The sequence below is a fragment of the Pantherophis guttatus genome, chromosome 3 (assembly GCF_059756535.1).
Source record: "Pantherophis guttatus breed Tessera chromosome 3, ASM5975653v1, whole genome shotgun sequence".
In the NCBI taxonomy this organism is placed as follows: domain Eukaryota; kingdom Metazoa; phylum Chordata; class Lepidosauria; order Squamata; family Colubridae; genus Pantherophis; species Pantherophis guttatus.
This window is the reverse complement of record NC_142065.1, coordinates 65,583,721-65,603,268: the sequence shown is the minus strand read 5'-3', so window position 1 is coordinate 65,603,268 and position 19,548 is coordinate 65,583,721. Positions and strand designations below refer to the sequence as shown.

At 37.3% G+C, this 19,548-nt stretch overlaps 1 protein-coding gene across 1 annotated transcript in view; it reads left to right on the top strand.

Moving 5' to 3' along the window:
- The window catches only part of PLPP3 (phospholipid phosphatase 3), an 84,622-nt gene extending 66,708 nt beyond the window's left edge, over positions 1 to 17,914 (top strand). The window contains exons 5-6 of the mRNA XM_034415168.3: positions 5,898 to 6,074; positions 15,952 to 17,914. Coding sequence (XP_034271059.1) covers positions 5,898 to 6,074; positions 15,952 to 16,074 — 300 coding nt within the window. The 3' untranslated portion in view covers positions 16,075 to 17,914. The remainder of the gene's footprint in view (positions 1 to 5,897; positions 6,075 to 15,951) is intronic.
- The last annotated feature ends 1,634 nt before the right edge of the window (positions 17,915 to 19,548 follow it).

Genomic DNA, 19,548 nt, shown 5'->3' with positions numbered 1-19,548 from the left:
CTAAGTTCCCAAGTTTTTCACGTTTGGGGACCCCCTCGGCGCGCGGTGAGCCTGGAGAGCCACGCGGAATAGAGGGAAAGCCTGAAGACAGCGAGGTGAAAGGCGATCAGCCGCTGCAACAACTAACAGATAATTCATTCCTTTCTTTGATCCTTTCTTTTTTTTAAAAAAGATACAGTACTGTTGCTAAGGAGACGCTGAAAGATTATGTACTTTCAGCACTTGGACCTTTGCAATTCATTTTAGTTGGGTGCATGGATTTTGCTTTATCTTCATGGTAAAAAAGCAATGGTCTAAAGTAAAAAGTAGACATTATCTGATAAAATTAGCTGTTTTTGCAGAATTTCATGCCAGGATGTCTATATTAAACTTGTAAATAGATGCACTGGAAATATTTGGCAAATAGACTTCTACATCTGGGACTTGTAAATTGAAACTACCTTTCTAAACTCAACAACAGAACAGTGATTGAAGAATCAGATGTGATGGTTCCCCATGATCGGTTCAATATAAGCCAACTTTGCTAACCTGGTGCCTTTAGCTCAATATGAATCAGCTCCATATTGTAAGCATTGTACTTTTTCTTACAGAGAATAATATCTTAATTTCATTTTCAGAGGCATCACTGATTAAATATGGTAGACCTATTATGTGACAATTAGCTACTGTATATACGTGAAAGAATGTTGCATTGTGCCTTTATATAAATCAGTAGTTCTGCAGTGAGTTCAAAATCTCAACTTCTGTAGGTTTACCTCAGCAAGGAGGAAAAAAATGAGAACAGGGTAACCTGAAGTTCCAGGACCACATAACCCTTGATCCCGTTCCCCCTTTTTCAGAACCTGGTTGCTGATAATTGCCCCACAGTTCCTTGTCATTTTTTAGTGGAGCAAAAAAAAAAAAAAAGAAATTAATATAATCCCCAGTTGGATATAACATAGTTGATAAAATAAAGAGAAAAAGAGAATCCCCTCAATATTTTAGGAAAATACTTCCAGTTATGTCCATACATATAATGAGATTCTGCCATTGTGGTATTTAGCACTCTCAACAATTAGAAATATGGCAAATTATCAATAGGTTGCCTACCTCTATATTAGAATTTGTTAGACCAAAGCTTATTTTACCCTTAATGTCCTGTTCTGATACTACTGTATCAGTCTTCAAACACTACATATTCCCTTTGTCTTCCTTAATATCAATTACTGCCTTAATGTTTGCCAGAGTTTTGCTACTGTAAGTCAAGTATATAATGTTGCCCACAGAGACCATGCATGCGCCAACAGTCATTGGATTGTTTTCTTATGTAGCCTTGCTGACATAACTTTAATTGTGCCATGATGAATTAGAACATCAACTCTTACATATCTTTAATATTTAATAGTTGAATTTCTAGGATTGCTTGATATTTATTCTTAGCTACCGGAGCAGACCTAAAACTATATTTCAGTAGGATGATGGCCAGCGTATTATTCATTAGATAAACATTGGTGTCTGATTTCAAAGTGCAAATTCAACAAAGGAAATACTTTAGTCTTTCCCTCTTGCATTTTCTAACTGATCTGAGCAAGGCCAAATTCTGCTACTCACTCACTTGTAAGATGTTAATCTTTACTATCATAAAAAGCTATGAATCAATTTTATAGCCACTTTTCAATTAGTCAAGTAGTATTTTACATGCCTTCTTATTTATCTCCAAAAACAACATTACATTGTATACTAAACCACCTCATCAGCCTCATGATTAATTTTTGTATGTGTGTGTGTAAATAAGTATATATATGATATGGTATATATGAATTTCAAGTGTTCAGCCCACAAAGTATTTATTCTTTGTAGTTGGTTGTATCTTTCTTTTCCTTTTCCTAACCAGCTCCAAACTGATACTCTCCAGATGGATTATGATTAAAAGCTGTAGTTCCAACACATTTTCAGTTATCAAGTCAAAGGAGGATGTCCAGTTTGGGTTGAGTCCCTCTGTCCTTCTTAGCAATTTTAAATGGCACAAATTCATCTCTGTTTAATAATACGGAGTATCTAAAAATGCTTTGGCTCAGCCAGGACAAATAAGCTGAAAGTTAATATGACGTGCACAAGCTTCATAATGTGTGTTCACTAATACTACTGGAAATAGCAAAAAATGACATTTAGGAGGTGAAATTAGAAACAGGGCTTGGGTTACAGGCTGGAATGAGCCTCCTTTTTATTTTTTTTTACAAAGTATTCCGAAAAGTAAAAATATAAGCAACTATTAATAGTTTTCTCCTGCTGTTCTGTAACTTGCTGAAGAAACATGGATACCTCATTTTTATTTGCTTAGGATTTCTGGCTGACCACAGTCTATTCCCGCTGACATCACTGGAAGTCCCCTGGCAATGGCGGTGCTGCATATTCCCCCAGAGCTGTTGGTTATGTGGTGGTGCAGCTCTTGCCAGAATTTTAATACTTGTATGGTTTTTCAGCAACTCTCACACTCGATGGTCACTGGGTCATTGCTTTCTTCCCTCCCTCTTTGGTTTTGTCACACTTTTCTAGTCCATGCTATTGGTGGCTGTTTTTCCCATGGCAGCCCATTGGTCTGGCGCTGTAGTTGCTCAATGTTTTGTTACTATCCAAACACCACCTTGGCGCCTCTGTAAACCTCCTATGATTGAGTTTGCAGCAGTTGGAGACTTTACTAAAAAACCATATATAATTCGCTACAAAAACAACTAGTATTTTTTTTAAAAAAAATAAAGTTTTGTTTTCTTTAGCTTGGTTTCACTTTATAATGAAAGCCTTTAAGAAGTAAGGATAGGATGGCAATGTCAAAATGGATCATGAATGAGACGGGAAGATTTGGTTAGCAAGAACTCATTTAATTAACCCTTCATGTTTAGTAAAAGTCTTGGACAAACCTGCTGTTTTTACAGCATTTGATCATAACAAATTTAAATGCAGATTTTAGCCTGAATTCATCTGTGATAAAGCCAGCTTCTGTTTCTGTTTTCTTAGGAGGGCTTTTTGCAAATTTGTTACCATGTCATATTTTGAGACATATCTAAATTTTTTGAGGGGAATTTGATTCTATGGGTATATGTATCACTCTTATACAAAAAGTGCTGGTTACAAGTCAGACATTATCTTTTCATCATAAAAGGATATGCATATACTGATTAAAATTTTAAAATTCAACTTAAAGCTTAATTTTAAAAGACACATCAAGAGTAAAATTTCACTGGCTTTAGCTTTCTCTTTCAGAGCACTTAAGTAGCAAAATTGCCCTTATGGGTGGAATACTGTGGTTCTATTTATCTAAAAGAAACATAGGACCTCACATCTTAGAATACAACTCTGAATGGTTCACAATAATGGTAAAACCAAGAAATGGTAAAAATCATCTTAAAAACACATTTCAGTCATTCTCCTTTGTTGCCTGCAACTAAACCACCTTCAGTTTTCTATCTTACTCTATCCCAGTGCCAGGGGGCATATCCAGCTCTTTACAGCCTTCTGGAAGGAGAACAGGGTGAAGGTCTGATGGCTCCCCAAGGAAAGGGGGTTTCCCAAGATAGCAGCTGCTACAAAAAAAGTCACACTTCCTAGGTCCCACTAGACGGTAACATTTCAGGGAAGGGCTATTAATGAACTATTCCCATTTTCCAGCAACAATAGGTAGATGTTGTCTGTTCCAAAAACAGTTCTAATATGCCAGATAAGAACTGGCAAAAATGGGATTTAGACACGGCTTGTCCTCAAGCTGGTCAACCTGCCTGACTTTGTCAGTCAGACATGTACATTTGGGTTATTGCTAGAAAAAGTTTTTAAGCACTTTCTTCCCATTTTTTTATAGCGCTAATGCACTCTTAATCACACTAACATTATCAAAGAAAAACAAGATCTAATATAGGACTGGGCTTAGCTGAAATAACTTTTCAGTGTGAGAATGCATGGCAGTCAGAGGAGGGCATAAAATTGGACCCATTGTGTTGATAGAAATAATCCAGGGAGAGAGTATTTGGGGCAGCTGTGGGCAACTCTGCTCTAGAGATATGGGACCATGTTCATTAATCTAGGACAGGGGTGTCGAACTCGCAGCCTGTGGGCTGGATACGTCACGTGCTAGCCCCGCCCCCGCCTGATTTAGCGAAGGGGGAAAAAGTCCCAATACATCACGTGACATCGCCGTGACAACCATGAGTTTGACACCTCTGATCTAGGAGATGAACTTGGGTGGGAAGGTTTTGAATTCTGTACACACACCCGGAAATTACACCCACTGCATTCAACTACAGATACTTTGATCAGGACTGAATATGAATAAGTTTTAGATACAGAAAATTGTATCAAATGAGAGAATTCTTCTAAGGAAAGTTTGAGAGGCTTGGGATTCAGACAAGGGATCCCTAGTCACAAAAAAACAAGTGCAACCTCAAGATTTAAGCATGTCATTCAGTAATTACGTTCCAGCAAAGAATCTGATTGCATTTCATGTTCAGGGAATTAGAAACTTTTGTTGGATATTTTCTTATTAATTGTAAGCTCTCAATTCAGCAATATGTAGGATTTTTTAATGCACTCTTTGTAGGTGTAACGTAACAGTTCAATTCCTCCAATCAGTATTACAGCTCAGATCCTACATGGGACATTTCTGTGACCTTGTCACATCCCATTCCTTGCTTCCTATGCACAGGAAGGCAGTAGTTGATGAGGTATTCAGTCGGGCCTACATTCTCCACACCCTGACTTTTGGGTTGGGTCAGCTACCAGCTCCTTTGATTTGTGAGTAGACGTCTATGTGTTTCCTGCAGCCTCTTTCCCTTTTCGCCTCCCTGGTTCCCACAGGAACCTGAGAAATAGGCTTTGCCCTCAGCTTTTGAGAGGAAACTGGATCAGGATAAGTGGGGAGGAATGTCATTTTTCACTCTAAATTTTATATTTAAGAAGCCTTAAAAGTCGAAAGCAACTCAACAGAACTTGAATTTCAGGCAAAACTAGAAAAGAGGTGAAATTCAAACATATGACTTCACAGTGTAAGAGACTACATAGTATTTTAAGATATCCAGCAGCCAGTTTTGAAAGAGCTTTGTAGATTTTTACAGAGCACAGAAAAAGGGAAGCCAAAAGGATTAGGGCACCTTTCTTACGAAGAAGCTCTTAAGTGTGGAATATTTATTTAGTCCAAGAGGAAAAATGACAAAAAGGAAATATTATAACCTGGAAAAAGCGAGACAGTATCCTTGTAATTATCAGAATGAGATTCAGGGTTACACAGTGAAGTTTATTAGCATCGATCCAGGAAAGCCAAGATAATTTGCTATAAACGGTTTGAACATTCAGATTTTTAATCTAAATTGGAGCAGGATGAAATGTGCCTCTGGAAAGCAATTCTCCCCCCTCCAAGACTAATTAACTTTCATAAAGATTGGGAGAGCCTGTCATTTTCCAGGTGTTGCGGCCTACAGTTCCCAATGGCTGACATAACCCAGAAGTGAAAACCCCCGAGTTAAAGAATTCTCTGCCATGTGATGTGATACTTAGTGGCATAGATACCCCTCACACAGAAAATGGAAAAAAAACTATCAGTCTTGTATTTTTGCTCATCTGTATCAGCTTTCTCCAATGTTACATTTGCTAGGTTCAATGGGAGTCATAGTCTAATATGCCCAAAATGAAATTGGTCAGGCACCCTGAAATCAGTAGCAAGATGAAATTGGTACCCTAATATTTAGTACTAGCTTTTGTACATGGAGAACTGGCTAAATTGAAGAAGGTTGCCCAGAGGTTGGTTAATCCGCCATCATTAGCATAGCACTGAACCAGGATTTTGGAAGCTTCATGTTGGAGAAAGTTGACAGTCTCATTTGCTTTGAGGACAGTATCATTGTGCTTTTCTGTTACTTTCTTTGTCATTACAGTTGTACCTGCAAGCCAGATTTACTTGGAGAGGAGCCCGCCTGTTGCGCCCGTTGCTCCAGTTCACACTGATCATGATGGCATTTTACACAGGACTTTCTCGTGTATCCGACCACAAACATCACCCCACAGATGTACTGGCAGGTTTTACACAAGGAGCCCTGGTGGCATATTGCATAGTAAGTCTTCTATTTTACCAGCTTATTATTTCAGTAAATGTCTATAAATGTCACATGTAACAAAATTGTACTCCGTTCCATGGTAGAGACTGCGATAGGACTTCATTTAACTTAAAACATCCACAAATTGTAATTTGGCACATAAAACAAACATTTCTCTTCAAGCACCATATATATAAGAATTTTATCTCCATCACAGTGTGTGGAATATATATCCAACAGGGAGGGAGACGCTGCTAGCGAGACACTTGGTTTGTTTGTGTATATAGAAGATTTTTATACTATACTACATCTGAGAATCTCAGTAAAACACTAACAATCTAAGCAGTAAAATAAACTAAACAGTAATAACACTTAGAAATGGAATAGATTAAAATCTGCAAACAAGGAAGTGACCAACAAGATTTCTTAAAATATTTCTAAGATAAATACACAAAGCTAGAAGGACCGGGAAATTAGAACATGTTTTACATAATAATAAAGTTAGCTCTTGGCAAATGTTCCTGGACAGGATTTTTCCATCTCCTAGATATTATCTTTCTTATCTCTGATCATGATGGTACCTGGAAGCAAGTACAGCATATAACCTTATCATTTGAGCATGCTTGTGTAAGGAAAAGTGTTCCCTTTGACACCTATATTGCAAGTTGTTTTATGTTTTTAAAAGTGTCTGCCACCATACACTTGAAGGGATCCCAGAGGTAGAATCTTTCAAAATTAGCTTTTGTAATACTACTTTTCTCTGTGTAAATCTAGGATGCATTTTTAAAACATGGAACCTACTTAATTTAACTTCATTAATTAAATGCAATTAACATAATTACTTCCTACGAATTTGACATTAAATTAAAATTGTAATTCAGTTGCAACTTTTGGAAGGGCTCAGAGCCATTCTTGTGGCTTTTGGAAGCTTGACGTGAACTCCGGGTAGAACAGCCCTCCTATAAAGAAACTGAAAATCTTAGATTCACATTCTCGCAAAGTGTTGATTGATTGTTGAGAATTGGTTTACTTAAATTTGTTGAAATGCTAAAATTATAACAGAGCACAACATTTCAAGTGATGAAGTATTGAAATTGGATTTTTGTTTTGTCCGATCTAAATGTTACATGTTCATTTTAATGTGGGATAAGCCTACTTGTATTAATACTGCTGCCAACTAAATTTGGGATAATAGACAGCATCCCAATCTTAGAAGTTCATGGTGAATTGCATGAGGAGAGACACCTAGATACTATCAAGCAGCAGTAGCACAGACTGAAAAACAATGTACTGTTTTTTTTAAACTTGGTACAAATATCATTATAAGAATACAAACAGAATAACAGAGTTGGAAGGGATCTTGAAGGTCTTCTAGTCCGATCCCCTCATCAAGCAGGAGACCCTATATCATTTCAGACAAATGGTTGTCCAGTCTCTTTTTGAAAGCCTTCAGTGATGGAGCATCTGAAGGCAAGCTGTTCTATTGATTAATTGCTGTTACCCTTAGGAAATTAATTCATTAATCCTTAATTCTAGGTTGCTTCTCTTCTACTTTCCAACCATTGTTTCTTGTCTTGCCTTTTGGTGCTTTGGAAAATAGTTTGATCCCTCTTGTCTTTATAGGAGCTCTTCAGATATTGTAACAGTGCTATCATATCCCCCCCTGGTCCTTCTTTTCATTAGACTAGGATATCCAGTTCCTGTAACGGTTCTTCGTATGTTTTAGCCTTCAGTCCCCTAATCATCTTTGTTGCTTTTGTCTGCACTCTTTCTATATTTGCAATATCTTTTTTTACATCATGGCCACCAAAATATTCCAAGTGTAGTCTTACCAAGGCATTATAAAGTGATATTAACATTTCACATGATCTTGATATTATTCCTCTGTTAATGCAGCCTAGGGCTGCGTTGGCTTTTTTGGCAGTGGCGGCACACTGCTGGCTCATATTTAAGTAACTGTCCACTAGGACTCCAAGATCTCTCTTGCACTTACTACTATTGAGCTATTATATTAGCTGAACACATTAGCAGCCAGGAATGGATTTGGGGAAAGGGAGGAGATTGTCAATAGATTGGATTAGGTTGGCGTTAGTAAAACCAAGTAAGAAAGGCAAGGACACTCTTAAGCCAAGAAAACAAATGTAGGGTTTCTTTATATAATTCTGGGAAAATGGAAATATAAATGCCAAGTGACCTCTAGTCTTTCAGGTGTAATGCTGAAACTCATGTGAAACAGCTGTTTTCTGCATTTCCCTCCAAAGATCGAGGTTTGGCATGTTTAGTGTTTGGGGGAAAAAACTTTCTTTGAATTTGTGCCAAACTGGGCATATTACCAGCATAGTTTATTTTATTTATTTATTCATTTATTCATCAAATTAATATCTCATGAAAAAATGACTCTGAGGAGAGTTGAATAAAAACCATAAAACAGTATTATATAACAAACAATTATTATCCAAAATTGTGATTATGCAGTCAGAGAGGACAGCAGATGTCAAAACAATGGAGCCTCAGTACTTCATTGGGGCCGCTGGGACCCTCCAGGCCTGCTGGCATTACCAGATTTTGAGGGTCTTCCTTTTGGAAAACAGGGATCCAGCCTCACTTCAGGGAGGAGGATGTTTCATAAGATGAGCGCCATGGCAGAAAAGGCCCGTCTCCTGGGTCCCACTAGCAGATGAGGTCCATAGTATATCTGTTCTGCTGGATCTGGTGGGACAGATAATTGGGGAGAGCCGGTCGCTCAAACAACCCATGCCATAATTCACCTAGATGAATCCATAAAGGATTACAGAGGCTCTTTTTTTCTCCTTCTTTCCGCTCGTGTGTCATATAGGCAGAACAACTTTGCTGAATAAAACTTGTTTGGTTTTGGTTTTTTGTTCTAGCTGCTTTGAGCAGGAAATAAGAAGGCTAATGAAGTAGCATTTTATGCCATGATATTTCTTTTAGCTCTGCTTGAAAGGAGTCTACCACTTTTTTTTTTAAATTTGATTTATATGACGCCCTTCTCCAGAGACTCAGGGCGGCTTACAATGCACTAAGCAATAGCCTTCATCCTTTTGTATATTTATACAAAGTCAGCTTATTGCCCCCACAACTGGGTCCTCAATTTACCTACCTTAGAAAGGATGGAAGGCTGAGTCAACCTTGAGCCTGGCGAGATTTGAACCTGCAGTAATTGCAGGCAGCTGGTTTTAATAACAGGGTGCTTTAGACCACTGTACTACCAAGGCTCTTATTTGGTATTTATTTATTTATTTATTTTTTAAATTTTTATACCGCCCCCTCTCCCGAAGGACTCGGGGTGGTGAACAGCCAAAATTAAAAACACACAATACAAATATTAAAATACTTTAAAACAAAATTAAATTTATCTTTGGCTTCCCCAATTTAAAACACCTTACCATAAAATTCCCCAATTAAAAGATTTTTAACCCAGCCCGGCTTGCTGAAATAAAAAAGTCTTCAGGGCCCGGCGGAAGGTCCGGAGGTCCGGGATCAGTCGTATCCCTGGGGGTAGCTCATTTCATGTAGCATCCTTTCAAATACTTGAAAATTACATTATATGTCTCAGGTTTTTTTTCCTATCAAGACTAATATGCCTTGCTTTGTTCACCATTCTTCATTAACTCAGCTTCTAGTTCCCTGCAATTATTTATTTAAATATTCAATTTCCTCACAGACACAACAATCCCGAAATGATTTGATTCCCATTTTCCATAGCTGTTTATGAAGGAATGCAGCTGTGTAAGCATTCACATCATGTTTGTAATTGATAGCATTGTCTGTGTCACTGAACTAATTTCAGGCTTTTTCATTATTATTATTTAAATAGTTGAACCAGGCTGAGTTCATATGACACACTAAATCAAGAACTCTGATTAACAAGTGTGTGCATCATCATCCTCTCCATGTGTTAATTCTTTCCTCTCTGGAGTTTATTGTGTTAACTAAGAGTTGAAGAACCACCATTTTGCATTTATGAACCAGAAATTTGTAACTAAGGGTAGTAATAATCCTCTGTTTAATAGATACCAATTGTCCTCTAGAAGGGAAACAGGGGCCTAGGGCCCCTTATCAGTATCGCTGTAAGGCAGCAGATTTGGGATATCACCAAAAGGTGGCATTTTTATTTATTTTTTTTTGTAATCATAGTTTTGTTCTCTGCTGTAGATGAAGCATAGAATTCAAGGTGTATCAAATTATTGATCATCTCATGGCACAGAAGTGAACCAGCTTTAGGCAGACAATAGAAGAGATGGACAGTTTCACTGTTTCCTGTGCAGGGACAAGTTACAAATCCAACATACTTTTCCTGAGCAATTAACAGATGGCCTGGTTTACTGAGGCAGAAGAGGGTTTGGCTGCTTTGCCTTGACTTTCCTGTGACGAGGTAGAGGCCGGAGGAAACAGCTGTCTGCTCAATATCAAGCACATGTATGGCTCTTTCCTTTTTCACCCCAATCATTTTTTACCCCGCCAGCTCCTCTTCTATATACATCAGGCCTGAGCCAGGATACGGAGAAAGCATTTACACCATTTGCCCAGCCTTGCAATGACAGGAATGACCAAAGAAAAGGAAACTGAGAAGAGGAATGGTCAGCAATTTTCTAGCCCCCCCCCCCCCGCCCGATTTCATGGATACAGAATATGTAATTGTTGTAGGAATAATGTTTTATTCATATATTTATTTGATTTATGTGCCACCCATCTCATCAATGTTTATTGAAGACTGATTATTACTTCCTTCATTGTATGTTTATTTATTTATGCCTTAAAATGGTTTTTTCTAGTTCCAGATTGTGACTCTACTCTTGGTCTGCTTTAGCTTCTATAAAATAGAATTATACAGAATTACAATTATAATTCTTTTTAATTCTGAGTGGGAGTGAGACACACGTACAAAACTGGCTGTCTTGCTGTTTCTCCCTCCTGTTGGTAAATGTCTGTACAGCCAAACTACTTCTTGCTTGCCCTGTTTTTCTTCTCTCCCTCTCACCCTGCTCCCAGTCTGAAATTGATACGCAAAATGTTTTGCAGAAGAAGATTTATGAACTCGAGAACTTCTCTCTATTTTTCTAAATGAATCAGTAAAGTAAAATCTGACACTCTTAATTATCTCATTACCAGTGTTGGACATTGGCAGTCTGGTGTCATCCAGATATATGGGGTTACTGTTCCATAACCCTTTATGATAGGGTGGGTTTGATGGAAAAGAGTTTTTGTGTCATTTGGAATAGATTTGTTGTAGTTATTATTGTTCAGCTACATAGAGAATCAGATCTATGACCTGAACCGGAACTTTCATTGATGATCCTTAAGAATTCTGGTCACCTTAAGAATTCTGGGCTGTTGCTTGTATAAGAGCTGAGGTGGCGCAGTGGTTAGGGTGCAGTATTGCAGCTACTTCAGCTGACTGCTAGTTCAGCGGATCAGATCTCATCGGCTCAAGATTGATTCAGCCTTCCATCCTTCTGAGGTGGGTAAAATGAGGACCCAGATTGTTAGGGGGCAATATGCTATTTAGTATACTGTCTTTGGTGTAAGCCGCCCAGAGTCCTCGGAGAGTGAGCGGCATAGAAATATGAATAATAAAAAAATAAAATAAAATATTACAGTGCCCTGCTGCACTATGCACATCGAATTAACTTTTATTTAAAATTTTATTTTATTAAAATAAAATTTAATAAAATGAAATTTAGTTGCTTAACTAACACCCCCCCCTCCCAAGAATCACCCTCAAGCAAAAGCTAAATTTTACATCCAGACGGAAATTCTTTGACTTATCTTCTAAAGTAAAAAAATAAACAGATTCTTTCCGCTTTGGATTTCTAGCATGTTTTGGAGGAACAAGTCAAGAATCTTAATATAAACAGCTTGATGGTAAGCTCTTGGCTTGTGAAGCCACTTTAACAGTAGGAGCTTTGAGACAATACACACTGCAGTCTCTTCACTGAAAGTCTGATTTGATCATTTATAAGGCTTTAAAAGTAGGAAAAGCGGAAGGAAAAAGAAAATGATAGCCAGCAGCAAGGTGGATAGATACAATGAAAGTAGCAATGACTAGTACACTGTTGGGAAACCTAAAAGAACAGGTTTAGGGGCTGATTGGTATGGAGAAAATCAATCTATGTGGTAGGTAAGTTTTAAAAATAATGATGGCATGTAATCAGTTCATCCATCAGTCAATCACATGCAAATCAGTCTCTATGCACATGTTGCTAAGCCAATAAATAGGATACGGTCTCCTGATTTATTACTTGTTATGTAATGTTTTTCAACAAGAAGGTTGTGATGTCCTAGCATTTGAATTTGTCTCGTTGGTATTCAAACATTCTAGTAATAGGTGAAATTGATTGTTTGATTGATTTCCACAACTGAAAAAGAAAAACAATATAAAATTTGTATTTCAACAGCTAAAACATACTTGAATTCTCTGTAACATAAATATACTGAAATTTGCTAAAATCAACATACAGTTTAGATTCAGACAGTATTACCCATGTAGTTACAAAATTAGGGAGGTCATGAATCTAAATACATTTCCCTTTCCATCTCAGACTATTTTCAGATATTTCTTTAAGTACTGTTGACTCAATAAAAGTTTTTAAAATATCTACTGATTATTTCAAATGACTTTGTATAGCAATTTTTTATGGTCAAAGAACACCTTCCACAGGAAATGGAAGTCCAATCCAAAATACCTTGTGGATTTATCTTACGTTTTTTGCACTCCACATACAAAGTATGAACTTTTCCATGACCTTGGAAGGTCATGTTTGACCTTACATAAACTTTCTGTATGTGTCTGCATAACCTCAAGTCTTCACTAAAGCAAAATACAGTTTAAAAGAGAATCAATGCTATTGCTACCCGGTATCTAATTTAAAGCCACACAAAACCATGAGCAGCAGAACAAAGGCTAAGGAAGCCAAGATGATATCCCTTCCATAATTTACACATTTATAAAATTTGGGCCAGATAGAATCTAATCTCTCCATCGGTCATTTATACTGCATGACCACCATTCCTCCTGCCACAGATTGATCTGTCATGGAGTTTTCAATATATAATGTGGATATAGCTGAGATTAAATGAAGTCTTGGCAGGCCTTCAGCTGTCTACTGCAAAAAAGCTACAGCAGCATTTGATCTGGAATATAAATAGCAATACCAATAGTACTTAGACTTATATGCTGCTCCATATTGTTATACAGACTCTCTGGGTGTTTACAGTGTTAGCATATTGCCCCCAACAATCTGGGTTCTCATTTTACTGACTTTGGAAAGCTGGAAGGCTAAATCAACCTTGAGCCCTGTCAGAATTGAACTCCAAATTGTGGTAAGAGTTCTCCTACAATACTACATTCTAACCACTGCTCCAACAGGGTTCTTACAGTTGTGTACCAGAGGTGGGTTTCAGCAGGTTCTGACCAGTTCTGGAGAACTGGTAGCAGAAATTTTGAGTAGTTCAGAGAACCGGTAGTAAAAATTCTGACGGGCCCCACCCCCATCTATTCTTTGCCTCCCAAATTCCAGCTGATCGGGAGGAAATGGGGATTTTGCAGTAACCTTCCCCTGGATTGGGGACAGAATGGAGATTTTACAGTATCCTTCTCCTGAAGTGGGGTAGGAATGGAGATTTTACAGTATCCTTCCCCTGCCACGCCCACCAAGCCACACCCACAGAACCGGTAGTAAAAAAAATTTGAAACCCACCACTGTTGTGTACATACAGTACAAATATACAATACAGTTGTGTTATAATTTGATTGAAATCTACCTTTTCCAATTGCAAATCTAGAGAAAACAAAATATGCCACAGCATAAAAAAAATAAATAGAACAATAAAGAGCATTTGGCCTCATTAATTACCTAGTACCAAGGTTCTCTTTAGAAGTTACCAATAGTGAGAGTTGCTTACTCTTTGAATATATGCCTACACTAACTTCAGTTCATGCTCTAACAACTTTAGGAGGAAACAGAATGCAGATCTATCAGAGTTGTCTAGCACAAGCAACTTGAATGAATGGCAGGATATATATGTGTAAATACTGAATAGCATATGGACTAATGAAAGTAAGTAGGCAGGTGTGGTCATGATTATGTAAGTGCTTTGATTTCAATAGAATTTAGTCAGAGCTAACTTTTGTGATTGATTCTGACTATGAGTTGTTCACAGATCTTTTTCTTACAGGGTTTCTCTGCCACTGAACTCGCTCATGCTCTCTTTAATGGCATTTAGAATATTGTGAGCAAACGTATTTCTCAAAAGCAAAAGGGGAAGTCCAGTTGGTCTTTCATTTGACTTAATTTTCAAGCAAGTTTTAGGATGACAGTGAGAAAGAAAGAATTTACAATCTAACTATGGTTTTTCTTTGTATTACTTCTTTTTCTCAACAAAGTGTAATTCCTCAGTGAAGTAACTATGCTTCAGTGCAATATTTAGATGCAGAAATATTGTAAGACCATTGGAAGTCTCAATTTAACATTTGAATCCATAAAATGAATCATTTATTAAATCTATAATGTGCTTGGTGACTCTTCATTCTGGGAAAGCATTGAATGGTACTTTGCTGGCATACTGAGGATGGCAGAGCTTGAAGCTAGTCCTGAAAGAAGTTATATAATCTGAACAAAATTGACTCTTCCTGTCTTATTCTACTCCAGTCAATCTTGTATGCCATTTTTTAAATATGTATAGTATAAGTCATTGTCACTTCTTGGATTGTAGCTTCTGATCCTTTATTGACCTCATAGTATTTGATGAGCAATATCAGTCTAATTCTCCCATAAATTAGAAGGTAGAAAAAGTTCTACTTTCAGCAGAAGTGTATAAATAAGTGCACATATGCATCCATATGACGAAGATTTTGATGACTGGAATATTACTGTACAAGAGAGATTATTCTGCTGTTTGTAGAACCAGGCGCTGTCTGGATCTCTTCCTTTCTGGCCTCAGAATAATATTTTGCAAGAGAAAAAGCACGCCCATTATGTTAGCCTGATAAGATGTTCAACTACTATATTAGAGGAGGATGTTAAAGTTTCCTCTCTGGGATTTTTCATTGTGCGGCTGCCTCTGTGAATAGCTAAACGAAGACTTTTTCACATCCGTAACGATGCTTACCTCATTGGCTATTTCAGGGAAAAGTGGCTGGGAATCTCTCTTAATGCTGCCCTATAAATACTGAACAGTCATCCTAAGTAAGTGTTAATATATTAATGGAGAGGAAAAGATGGTGAAGGAAAGGAAGCAGTGGGGAGAGGAAAGTGAAGAAACATCAGACTAGTCCCTGACTAATAATTGCAGACAACTGACTCTTAAAGAAAATTTATTAATAGCAGAGTTTGGATTATCAGAAGGAATGCAACAGGCTGTGATTTTGTGTGATGATTTAGAAAAGTAAAAGTTGAAATTGGACTATTTCCACATTACCAACCCTTTTCCCAAAAATTCCTTACTTTAGTACACTCTCTGCCTAGGTATTTCCACGCAGCAAATTAGAATAGTAAATTATATTGTGAAGAAAGGCTAATCCAATAGAAGGAGAAAAAAAAATCAAGAATGAAAAGGGAAATTCTCATAGAGAAGGGAGCAGTGTTGAATACAGTTGCCAAAAATGTATTTTCTGTATGTTTTGTGTAAGTATCTTGCTTGTTCTCCATTACACAAATTCAGTTCTCTAACATAACTGGGGACACTATAACGTCTGAACAGCTATTTTCGCCTCTTTTAACAACATTCACTTCACATACCTGAAAGAGGTACCAGGCTGGGGAATTTTTTTGCGGTATCATCACTTTATGAATGAGAGACTTGACTGAAGCCAAATGCAGTAGGAGTAAAACTTGTAAGCCCTCATTTTAAATATATTTATTTTTATTGACAGGTCTTTTATGTCTCAGACCTCTTCAAGCAGAAAACCAAGGTGTTGCAGCCTCCTCCCATTCGGAGGGAGATCTTATCACCTGTGGACATCATTGACAGGAACAACCATCACAACATGGTGTAGACATTTGTCTTCTTTTTATTTTATTTTTATTTTTTTATTATTTTGTTTTTTGCAAAATGACTGCTGACAGCAACTACCTGCTGCTCTCAATCTCATCTGACAGTAGAATGTAGGGAGAGATTTTTGCCTGACCGCAAGGTCTTACTCTGTGGCCTTTTTACTCTTTACAACATTTGCATAAAATGGATGTTGTTCAGCCAAGTCAGAGGCAACAATCACAAAACAAGTCAACACATGCAGGAATTTCTAAATGTGCAATTGGCTGAGTGTTCATGTTGTAGTGAATGCTAAATTGTTCATACTGTAATGAACACTAAATAATTGTTAGGAAACTGGCCATCTCTGTTTTCTTTGGTTTTCCATCCTTCCTTTCTTCCTTCCTATGAAGATTTGTAATTTTCTGTTAGGAAAGTGGGACGGGGGTGTAGAGAGACAAACCCTCACTAACTAAATTATAGCACTATGTACAAGAAATAAGCACTGACATCGATTGTGGTCACTTTTTAAGGATAATCTCTTATATATATCTATATATTTTGTGTTCTTTCCATTCCATACTGTGACTTTGGTTTAGATGAAGCATGCCCTGTAAAATATTAGAAAATATTTTTTTCTTATTGTACATTCCCCTGAACAATAATACCACTTTCTATCTGATGAGACATAAAACAAAATTGACTTGGTAAACAGAACTCAGCTGATTCCCCTGTTTGTAAGATTCATTCAGTATTTGTTCTCGCAAGTGATACATCTCTAAACATTGGAGAATAGATAGGATTAATCAACTATAGGACATTCAAGATATCCAGAATGAAATACCTTTAATAGGTATTGTCCATAATCCTGTTTGGTATCTCTGGCCTGTGTTTACTCAATGGCCCAGTAAATCTTCCTATCCACTACCACTAATGGTGGAACTGTATTTTGAACAGTCCCCACTCATAAAAGATTTTTTGTGTGGACAGTCTTGTTGATGTATGTTAGCACTATGAGGTCTGGGGTTGAAACTCAGAACACTAATCCTCCAGGCGGGTGACGGACTGCTGGGCAGAGCCGTCTTATCCTGATATTCAGTTAAAATTCTTCTTGAATTTCCCATGCCCTGAAGAAAACAGGAGATTTGTAGCTATTCATTACACCCATTTTCTCCATTTCGTCGCTGTTGGGGTGAACTGGACCGCAATTCCCGTTATGATTAGCAGAGCTGAATGAAATTGAGGGAGTTGTAGGATATGTACTGAGGGCACCAGGTTGGGGTGCAGCTTTCAAGAAAACTAAGGGCAGGCAAAAAGAGATGAATGAGAGCAGAACTAATTTCTGCCCTTTGGGGGGAAATTCTGAAAGACAGATGTTTAAAATTTATTTTAAAAAGTAAACCGAGCAGGCTAACTAAGCAGACTGGCCTTTGCACATCTTTGCCATGCAAAATCCGTCCTATCATTTCAATTCTAGCAAGCTATGTTTTTATATATATATATATATAAATATATAAATATTATATAAATAATGTATAAAACATTACAAATTAACTATGTAAAATATTATTTCCAAACAATGTTAGATATATCCACTATGATCATAAACTGTGTTTTGACCTGTGTTTATTTACATGTTGCTGCTTAAAAGGAAAGCATTGGTTTAATTTTTTTTTATATAGTCGATTAAAATATTGTAGTTCTTTGGTAGCAATATTTTAATGAAAATAACAACTAAAGGCAATTATATAAAATTGTATTAAATTGTCTGTATTTTTGTAATGTTTCTTTCTCCTTTTTTTGTAAAAAGAAGAATATGCAAGACTTTTTGTAGAGTACAGAATTAAAGTTTGTATTTGCAAAAATATTATTGTATAAATGTGCTTTATAGAAAGAATAACAATTTCTTGGGAAAATAATCAAGGGCTACATTCCTATTAAGGGCTACATTGTTAGGAGCTGCTGGCCTTGTGCAAGGGACAGATGTTGATGGTGGAATTGTCAAGCATCAGGAAATTCAGGCAGTTCAAATGAGTATAAAGATTTATTGCAAGCTTAAGCTCTCTACAAGAACCTGATCAACTGAAAGTCAAGGGAAATGAGCGGGATATAAGAGATACATTCAATCTGGACTGGACTTGGATCTCTTGCGGGTGCACAGGGACTCATGACTTATTATGCATTTGACCCCTCCCTCAGGCTCAGCCTGGTCATCTCCTACAGGAATAGAGCAGTAGGACATACTGGGCCCAATGGGACAGGATCTATTCTGTCTCCCTCTGACAGAATAATTCTGCTTTTCTTTCTTAGTTATTGTAATCCACTACTTTATCTCTTCCTTCCTCCCAATCCTGCAGCCAGACAGGAAATGAATAGGAATAGGGATCATTCATGCTTAATTGAGATCTGAATTGAGCAGTTGGGAAATCATTCTGAGGCTCCCATAAAGCTTTAGTGCTGCAGATTCTTCATCCTTGCTTTACATTAATCTTGCATCAGAAAAATACAATTACTGGTTAATTTTTGTTAACCAGTTTAATTTTTGATTTTGTTTAAACCATGGTATCTATGTCTCAATGTTAATGAAAAAGTATGATAAAATTATTGCCTTTTCCAAAACTTTTAACATGTTACTCATGGTATTATCAAGGACACACCTCAGCTTTCAACTTATTTCTTCCTGGAATACCTGCATATTAGTTCATTTTTTGGAAGACAAAAGCTTCATGTCACTCTGTTTCCAGATCAGACTTGCATGTTTTACTTCATGGACAAGCCACCCAAATCCAGTTGCTCTATGCACAGACAAGTGAAGCAAATCAAAGTGAATTTCATTTACGTATCAATCATTTATTGGAGTTCACAGGCAATTATCACTTGGTCAGTGCAGAAAAGGAGGTTTAAAGAAGAGCACTGAGCACCAGACGCTAATCGGTGAAAACTGCAACAAATAATACCAGAAGCTTGATGATTTTCTGTTACCTATTTTACCCAGTTCTCCATTGTGCTGAGGAGAGAATCCAGGAATGGCTGTTACTCTCTCTTCTGCCTGGAGACTGAGCCTGTCATCTTTTTTGGTGATGCCTCCCTTACCTGGTGACCTCCCAGATAGGCTCAGTCTTCAGCCAGTAGAGATGTTCAAAAAGAAACGGCTTCACAGCACCATTAATTCCTGGATTCTCTTCAAAAACTGTAAGAAAAAGGGGAATCTTTTTAGAGATCACAGAAAAGCGATCAAGGTGGCTATCCGGTCTGTTAGTTAGCCGTCTCTCCGGTTATCTCAGGAGCCGAGGTCCCTGCCATTCCCGCAACGTAGATTTGTGGCAGAATCTGTTTTAAAATTGTAAATTGAAAACTACTTTGAAATTGAAATCTGAAAGAAACATGAAGAGCAGACAATATAGACACCTCCCAATTCCCTAAAGTGATAGAGAATAGTTTAAAAACGAATAATTCAGAGGATCTCAAATGCTATGATGCCATAACTGCCTAAAATGAA